We start from the raw sequence: 9,868 nt of genomic DNA, 5'->3' as shown, positions 1-9,868 counted from the left end.
GGGGGTCCCCCGCAAGTCTCTTGTAGCCCCCCGCGACCTTCGTTATAAAAAACTTTCCCCCCGCCAACTCCCAAAGAACCCCCCGCAAGTGCGTATTACAGAAAAACAGTACTTTTTGCGACCGTGTCGCAGAAAAAGGACATGTTTTTTCTGTCACAGTCGTAGAAAACAACGATATCCTTTGGTGGTTGAGACGAACTCTAAACCCAGTCGACAGTCGTCATAATAAGGCATGCAAGCATTTACGACTGCTTGCCAGTCAGGCGAGCCTGTTGGGCAACAAGGTGGTCTCCGTGGGTCGACACTGCGCGAGTCCTCGCGTCGAGACCTGACATTGCCTGCGAGCCTCGCGAGACTCGCGTAAATGCTTGCATGGTATGTGGGGCAGCAGTGACAATGTAGTTGCTCACAAACATGCACAGAGCAGTCTTGTATCCACTACTCCTCAAGTACTTCCTGTAGTTTGGGACATTTGTTTTGCCAGTGATAACATGTGTAGGCCTTCCATCACTTGCACCTCTCCTTTGCCTCTCCAGGTCTTTGATTGACTGTGGGCTGTCATACCTGTCAAATACCATGACCACACATTTCATTTCTTGTTTTTGATATATGTATCAAACACACGGGTGTGTCAATGCAGGTGCATTGAAAAAAGTGCAGATCTGTAATGAGGACCCAGCTCTGAAGAATAACACAAGTGTTATAAACTAAAGCAAAAGTTTGATGCGGGTGTAAAAGGTCAGATGTCAAATCTTACACCCAGGTTGGTAACTAATGTGGAGACGGGTATGTTTTGGCCAGAAAAGGTGATGTGGATTATGGGGGATGACTGGACCTGGTTTGGTGTGCCAACTAAAATAGCCTCTGTTTTGGAGCTATTTAGCTGCAAGGAAGTTGTGTTGCATCCAAGCCTTTATCTCCTCAATGCAGGTGTTAAAGGATGTTGATGGGAGCGGTGATAATGATGGTGACAGTGAGGATGCATGTGGGATAGGGTCTGTCTTTATATATAGCTGCGTGTAATCAGCGTAGCAATGGAATGATATTCCATGCTGGCTGATGACACGGCCAAGGGGCAGAGTGTACAGGGTGAACAGAGTGGGCCCGAGGACCGACCCTTGAGGGATACCACGGGTGACAGGGTGTGTCTGGGACCTCGCACCTCCCAAGGAGACGTACTCTGTTCTTCCAGACAGGACCTGGAACCAGCTCAGGGCGGAGTCAGAGAGTCCGATGGTGTATTGGAGGCGCTGAAGGAGGATGTTATGGCCGACAGTGTCGAATGCTGCAGTCAGATCCAGGAGGATGAGGAGAGATGGGGAACCAGTGTCAGCCGCCATCAGCAGGTCGTTTGTGACCCTGACCAGAGCTGTTTCAGTGCTGTGGGCGGAACGGAAACTGGACTGGAATTTCTCAGTTGGAGATGGTCCTGAAGCTGGGCGGCAACTACAATGATGTCTACCAGCATGTCATGCACTCACTGGCTGTGGCACAACAAGTAGTTTGTACAGAATAGGAAAGACAACAGCATTCCCCAAACTCAAGACCCATCCAAGCGAGCTCAAAGATCTGGCCCATTTTGGACTCTCTGCCAGCTTGGAAGAGTCTTTGCCAGTCGCAAGACAATTGGCGCTTCTGCTATATGGAAAAAAGAAAAAGGAAATTGGACTGATGTGCAGAAAACTTGGATGAACTGAGGTTCATAATTGCATCAACAACAGATGCAGCCTCGGAAAATCTGCCTCCAACAGAGGATGCATTTCAACAACATGTAAAGAGCAATGTTTCAGACAGCGATATGGTGTCACAGGCCAAACCCAAACCCTTGTTATGGAGTCCTATTGGCAGGGGGTGGATTGTCAGAGATGGGGCCATTCAACCAGTGCTATTTACAAAACCCCCAGCACCTACAGAAGTGAGAGACATTACTCACTTGTATTGCAAAGATGCAAAGTGTGGAGAGAGTGGAAAGTGCCAGTGCCTCTCTGTCTTAATGATCAAACTGCTCTTTATTAGTCACATTCATAATTTANCGACTCCTCGGTCCTCCGGTAGTGACCCGGAAATGGATTTCAGCGCGCCATGTTGAAGGACATCTAATTTCTCTAAATGCACATCGAGGACCGAGGATCGAGCATCGAGGAGGCTCTCTGGAGGAGCTATGATCGAGGATACACTGATGGGTCCTCCACGGCCGGACTTATCTCAGCCAATGACAGCTCTGCATGCATCCCCTGGATATTATTTTATTAACTGCTTTCATCGCGACGCAATGTTTACAGTGAGAACAGCTGTGAGGTCCGTGCAGAAAGCAGAGCAGTGTGTAAAATATATATCACTCAGTATAACAGGCCTACATTACTTTCTGTATTTGTATGCTGCAGTTTAGTAGATATATACAAACAAAGAGTCGATATTTTTCTAAGACCATTTAGTGCTTCACATAATAAAATACACAACGGTTGTAGCCTGATTATGCTTTAGGAGCTGTAGTTGTGTGTGGTACAGTGTGTAGGTGTGTGTGTGTGTGTGGTACAGTGTGTAGATGCGGCGGACAGACGGGTCTCAGTTGGTTTGGTGTCCTATGCTTACTTTAAATACTTGTAAATACAACTTTTGGCCCGTAATTTCAATTCCCCATTTCAGCGACCAGAGAGAGGGGGAGGGATATATCCAGTCTCTGATTGTGTTACGTTATTATGAGAGTGCTCTCATACTTTAAATTGTATATATTTATGTCAATATATTTGTGTGTGTGTGTGTCCGCATCTTTAGCCTGTTATTGTCTCATTATACCGCACTGTGAATGAATTAAAAGCAAATAAATTCGTCATGAACATATCTGTCCATCAGACAGCTGCTGTGCCTCCTGTCATCATTAATGGACGTCTCTTTAAAATGACCGCTCAGAGGAGAGGAGTTCTCATTTCTCTAACCGCCTGCTGCTTCCCCTCCTCTCTCCTCGGTTCCCCCCCTCAGTCCTCGCATCTCCTGTTGGCGGCACTAAGTCTCGAGGCTAGGAGTCGAGGAGGGGAAATTAGAGTATTGAGAAACATCTCTTGACTTGAAGATGAAGTCCATTTGCCTATCCTTCTGGACAAAAATCTCCATTACCTTTTTGTAAAAGTCCTCCTTATCTTGTAGTTCCAAAAGTCTATCATAAATCTAATCGATAGATTTATGATTCGAAAATTATAAAAGTATGGTAGACATGTGGATATTATCCGGCTGAACAAAACGTGCATTTATCTAACAGGTACGTTTCCCATAGATCTTANGTGTGCCTTGGCAGTCTCAGATCATTGCGTAGGTGTGTAGTGTGATTCTGTGTAGTTTATTTAAAACTCAAAGTGGCGACGAGGTCTTAAAATGTATGGAAAGGGACTTAAAAAGGTCTTAAAAGGTATTAAATGTGACTTCAGGATTCCTGCATATACCCTGTTGCTACATGCAAGTCTTACTAAGGTAAACATGTTTAGCTCAGAATGAGAACAAACTCCTTTGTTAAAAAATATGTACATTTCCTAGAGATCTACTGACGCAAACTGACAACATGTAGTAAATAAGAGCATCATAAGTAACACAATAATCCAGCCAAGTGAACATACCTTTGCAGAAGTGTGGTAGAATAAACATTTGCCTAATCCTGATTCTAAATGTAGCTGCAGTTTCAAAACATGACGGTGGAGATTGAGACTTTAATCCCTTCCACCTCCGATCCTGCAAGGATGACAACTTCTGTGGCACTCGTAGTTTCTGTGATCTCAGCTACTACAGTAAGCACAGTACTTTGATCAGGATCAAATAAAAGCTGATTTCACTGTCATATCTTTATAACTTTAGGATTCATTTTTACAAATGTGTTAACATATGTCTTTGATTTACCTATCAAGATTTACTTTAACTTTAATAGAATTCTAGATAATTGTAATTGAAGGTACAATGCTTTAGATTTGCTGATAGGGGTTTGAAAACATGCCATTTATCTGAGAGTTTAAGTTGAATAAGATTTAATTAAAGATAATTGTAGTCAGGAAATGATGACTAATCTCACACTGTATGAGTTGTCCTCCTGCAGGTCTATGTTTGTCATTATGGGAGCCAGCTGGTCCGTCCAGTCAGTACAGTCACCTGACCATAACACATTTAACATGCCAAACAAAAGTCGAGTCGATCCTCCACCGTCACTTTGCTTTGACTGGTTCTCAGATCTGACTGTTGGCTCAAACAATAGAGTGCAAAATACAGAAAGAAAGAGTGGAAATGAAACTCCCAGTCACACTTTAATGTGCAAGATGCACACGCATTAACACTTTCTGTAGGGTCTCGTATGAGCGCCAGGTGTTACTGAGTGAGAATAAATAGGTGCAAAAACCATCTTTCAGTTACCTCAGCGCTCTGCATTCTCACTGCATTTCTGAGTATAATTTAAAAATAAGCTAGTTATATCCTGTATTCTTCTTATCGTCTACTAATTAATGAAAAAGACCAAAGATAACAATGAATTAATCCCTCTAACTACTAGTTTCCATGTAAAGCCAAATACATCTCATTCCTCTATGCTTAAGATATATCGTCCATTTAGTTATCCTAAAACAATTTGAAACACATCAGTGTTTTTACCATGAACACTGACAGTGTAGTTTATTTTGGGTCAGACCAATAAACATCCTCCTGATGTAAATACTCACAAAATTACAAAAATTGATTATAAATCCTTATCAAATGCACATTTGATTCCTGTCAATGTAATGTTTCCTTAAAACTGCATTACCCAGCTGCTTAAGGAAACACATTTTGTTGAACTATATTTATGATTTATTTGTATTTACTTGTAGTCTGTCACGGTCTGTCTAGAGGCTTCTCAATTCTCAAATGTCCCCTCCTCGACTCCCCTCCTTGACTCCTATCCTCGAGACTTAGTCCCGCCCACAGGAGATGCGAGCGGAGGACTGAGGAGGGGANTATTAAACGGCATTTTTCAAGGTATTATTACATTGTGTAGCTTGTTTTCAATAAGTATATAAATTGTCCAAAGAGGTTGTATTCTACAGTCTGCCTGAAATTCAGGCAGACTGTAGAATACAACCTCTTTGGACAATTTATATACTTATTGAAAACAAGCTACACAATGTAATAATACCTTGAAAAATGCCGTTTAATACTTTTTAATAGCCTTAACTTTTAATACTTTTTAAGACCCCGCGGACACCCTGAGCAAACATATTTTCTAAAGTTGTTTTAATAGAGGGGTTTTTCATATATCAGGCATACATGATTTATAACATTTGTATTCCTAAAACATGATTGCTGTTGACAATATTGTGCTTTATAAAGTGATGCAAAGAAATCTTCCCCAGAAACGTTTTGTAATTTTAAACAGTCAGACAGTGGGCGCTGACGGTAACAACACAGGAAGTAAACTGAAATGTGAGAAAAAAGTGAGATCTCACGGCACAACAAAGGGTTAAAGGAAGAGTTGCAAACTGTGAGCAGAAATATAACAAACAAAAGAACACTTGTGCACAAATATACCACTACAGTTATTACAGTAAGCGCCTGTCATCTAGAATGAGCTGAGTTCACAGGAACATCCCAACATGAAGCCTCTGAATGCAGAATAAAAGGAGTTACATTTCAAATGTTATACTCATGGTTCACAAATCATTGCTGCGATCATGTAGAACACAAAAGGCTCAAAAAAGATTAGAGAAGTAAAGAAGGAAAATGGTAATCACATGTTTGATTTTCTTTAACCTTAACATTGAAGTCATGCATGAGTGGTATAATTATAGGCTGCAGAGTGAGACAAAGGAACTGGCAGAGCACAGAAAGGACAAGAGATGATAATAGGAGATATGTACAAAGGTGAACTCTGACGAAATGTATAATTGTTCACAGAAAACATTTTAAATCATAATATCTTTTGATCTATTAACAAACATTAAACGGTACCACTTTACAATAAGACTACCCTTATAAAGGGTTTACGAATAGTTTGTAATTAATTAATTAATTAATTATATTGGCTACTTAGCTTACTTCGTCTTCCTCATCAGCCAGCATCCTTGGTATCTGTTGTTCACCGAGTTGATTCTCGCTAAGTAGCCAATATAAGGCTTAGTCATCTTGCAAAATAGTGAGCCTGTGTTGATGTATGAAAACTATGTTAGAACTGGTTAATAAATGGTTCTTAATGATTAAAGTGTTTACAACCTAATTATAAACCCTTTATGAATCCTTTATAAGGGTAGTCTTATTGTAAAGTTAAACTTACTTTATTGTTAAAGTGGAAGAGAAGTAAACCTGGAATTTTTTCACCAGGTTAACGTAAACACTACCGGAGATTTGGGGAAGCTGTTAAGCATGGACCAACGAAGAATCTGTCAAACTTTGGAGCAATTTGGTCGAACTGGTCACAAATTGCAGAAACAAACCTGTGACTACTCCCATGAAATATCAAATAGCTCTTTGAAAATATGATTTAAAATTGGACAAAACATAAGGTTTTAGTTTATACATCAAACTATGTTCCTAAAACTTGTATTATATATTTTCAGTTCTCCTACTGCAGACACCTAGGACTCAAGAGCCTTTGATCGGCTTTCGATACACTTCAGCTTTTATGTTCTTATTTTCTTAACAGACCAACTATGATGAGCTCAGTGATGCAGCAGGACAGAAGAGTAGATATAGGTGTGCCGACAAATGACATCACTGATGAGGTAACCCTACCTGTGAGAGGTGACAAAAGATATGAGGTGTGTATGCGTGTGTACTGTAAAATGTTCCTGACTGGAAACCCAGTCAGTATTCAGGTGAGATCGTGTTAGAAAGGTTACGTGTGGCAGTGTTTGAGTGTGCGTGTGTGTGTGTGTGTGTGTGTGTGTGTGTGTGTGTGTGTGTGTGTGTGTGTGTGTGTGTGTGTGTGTGTGTGTGTATGTGTAAGGATTTGTTAGAAGCAGGTGGCTCAGTCTGTCATTAAGGGCTGAGTCACTGTGCTAGCGTCAGTCCTGGACACACACACACACACACACACACACACACACACACACACACACACACACACACACACACACACACACACACACACACACACAAAGAGTCTAGACGGGACAAGGGGAGTGTTTTTGTGGGATAACGGGGGTTTCCAGACGGAGCAGATGATTGCCTGAGGTCCCACTCCAATATCTAATCAGAGCCGGGAAAATACTTTTGTCCAACCTTTTAATCTCATCCCGTTTTATCACTCTTCTCAGAAAAAGAGTCTTCATCATCACTGTCGAAATCCTTCAATTGCAGTCGTTCTTACAAACTGACGCTTTATACACTCTGTGAAGTTTTCAGGGAGTGTCAATGGATCAATGAATTTCACCTCACCATATCAGGGAGTGATCTCATGGCTGTCAGCTGTATGAAGATGTGACCGTGAGCCTTTTCTTGGTTTACCCCCTCTTTCCGCATCCAACGAGAGCGCATTAGCATAAAAAATGCCTTTCAGAGAGGTTTGTACCAAAGATGTCATGCAATACAAATACAATGGTACGAAAAAGGCAAGTTTTAAGATGTTTTGTGAGTGGCTCAAACTCATCCACCCATTAACACACACACACACACACACAAACACAAGGCAATTGAGGCAATGTGTCCTTCAGATTTGTATCAAAGACTCTTCAACGTGTGGAAAGGAGAAGCCATGTATTGAACCACCATCTTTGATATGAATGGACAACCAGCAAGGCGTTGACATGTATTCATGAACAAGCACTCAACAGATATATTTTTACATTAACATAACATCATCAGACTCAGGATGGTCAGTTGAAATAAAAAAAACAAAGACAATAGAATCAGAGATACCACTATGTTATTCGACATATTGTCAGAGCCCTGTCTATAAGCTGCTTATTTAGCTGCTAGCCGCTAGCCTCAGGCAGAAATGATATCTGAACTAATGTGATGTTTTGAACTCTAGACCTCTAGCTTTTTTCCTTTTTCTTTCATTTGGAATCAGATTTTGCTTAGCTCCCTCTGGAGCCATAAAAATGCTGTATACATCTTTCCCAACATGCAGCAGAACTCCCCAAGACCTAAAAACTGACTTTGATGTGTAAAATCTGTGTGGCTCCATGAAAGATGATGAGGTTGCCAAATCCTATGGAGTTCATTAATACATTCAGCAAATTAAACAGTAATGTGGTGAACAGTTGATATTTTTTGTTGGACAAGTCTTGGACAATCCAAAACTGCCATACTTTTATCCCCGCCTCTCGAAAAGGCACAAATCCTACTGTGTTTAAATGTCAGGGTGTGTTTGTTTGTGACTTTCAAACAGAGTGCAGTGTGTGTTTGTATGTTCAGCGCCGGCTAAAGAGAACCGTGTGTGTGCTGCAGCAGCGATGGCTTGTGCGATTGTCACTCTAATTGTTTCCATCTTTGAGCGTGTGTGTGTGTGTGTGTGTGTGTGTGTGTGTGTGTGTGTGTGTGTGTGTGTGTGTGTGTGTGTGTGTGTGTGGCTGGCAGTCCCTTCAGAGGAGCAGGCCACTTCAGAGCAGCCATGGAACTGCCACAGGCTGACGGTGCCTGTGCTGCCACTTCACACACTGTGTGCGTGCCATGCTGTGTGAGTGGTGTTTGTGTGTGTGTGTGTGTGTGTGTGTGTGTGTGTGTGTGTGTGTGTGTGTGTGTGTGTGTGTGTGTGTGTGTGTGTGTTTAAGAGAGGGACAGGACAAGATATAGCAAGAATATGAATATATTGGTATATTAAATTGATTTGTGTGTGTGTGTGTGTGTGTGTGTGTGTGTGTGTGTGTGTGTGTGTGTGTGTGTGTGTGTGTGTGTGTGTGTGTGTGTGTGTCAATGAGATGAATGATGTGTTGACAGTACAAACAGTGTGTGTGTGGAAGAGGGTTTCAGAAACAATTCAGCAGCTCTCTGGAGTATGTCTGTGTGTGTGTGTGTGTGTGTGTGTGTGTGTGTGTGTGTGTGTGTGTGTGTGTGTGTGTGTGTGTGTGTGTGTCACTCTTAAAAGTGTGAAACTATACAAAAATAAATCCAACATAAGTACAAAAGGCTGTGTTATGTAATATGTGTGAACATCTCTCTTTTGTGTTTGCGTCCAGGTTAACAGCTGTATATAAATGTGTGAGTGAGTGTGTGTGTGTGTTCTCACCTGTCTTTTGGCTCATGTCTGTGGGCAGATGTGGAGGACTCGGGCTGAAGTGCTCGTTGCTGTAGGGCAGGAGTGACGTCAAGGGGTGCATCCCGTGAGACTGCTGTACCACCGACACTTTGTTGGACTGTGGACAAAACACAGAGATACAAAATCAGTTAAGATAATATTATTTATTTCATGATTCTCTACATGTTCAGGGTTGCAGAGCTCTGCTTAAGGAGGTAGGATTCAACACAGATGCAGGGCCGGCCCTTGGCATAGGCAGTATAGGCGAATGCTAAGGGCGCATCAATCAATGGTGGGCGCCGAAAATTGAAAAATAAAAATATAAATATATTTTTTAATTTCATAACAACACAATTTCCCGATTTTTTATCAACAAAGTACATCTTATTATCTTATACTAACATTACTACGCCTATATTGCATACAGCGCCCATAAACTATGGCGCACCCCCCCCCAAATCAAGTTGAACTGCCCCAGCCTCAGTAAAAACCAGAGGTCTATGTGAAATAGTTTTTTTGTTGAAATAATGGTTCTAGTGTGCAATTATAGATTTTAATTTTGTTAATTTAAAATAAATCAAACTCCCAAAAAACGTATACAGATTTTATTAACATCTCTTAATGTTGCTCTCAAAGTGCACCAGATTGATGCTTTTAACTTCAATATTAAAAAAAAAAAATCTTCCC

The 9,868-nt window shown here is 41.3% G+C and overlaps 1 protein-coding gene across 1 annotated transcript in view; it reads right to left on the bottom strand.

Moving 5' to 3' along the window:
- Positions 1–9,868, bottom strand: part of tcf7 (transcription factor 7) — a 66,743-nt gene that overhangs the window by 21,129 nt on the left and 35,746 nt on the right. Inside the window, exon 4 of the mRNA XM_010789035.1 lies at positions 9,173–9,299. Coding sequence (XP_010787337.1) covers positions 9,173–9,299 — 127 coding nt within the window. The remainder of the gene's footprint in view (positions 1–9,172; positions 9,300–9,868) is intronic.

The sequence above is a fragment of the Notothenia coriiceps genome, unplaced genomic scaffold, assembly GCF_000735185.1.
Source record: "Notothenia coriiceps isolate Sejong01 unplaced genomic scaffold, NC01 NC01_scaffold00032460, whole genome shotgun sequence".
In the NCBI taxonomy this organism is placed as follows: Eukaryota; Metazoa; Chordata; class Actinopteri; order Perciformes; family Nototheniidae; genus Notothenia; species Notothenia coriiceps.
Note: the sequence above shows the minus strand (reverse complement) of the source record. Positions and strands in the feature narration are given on the sequence as shown.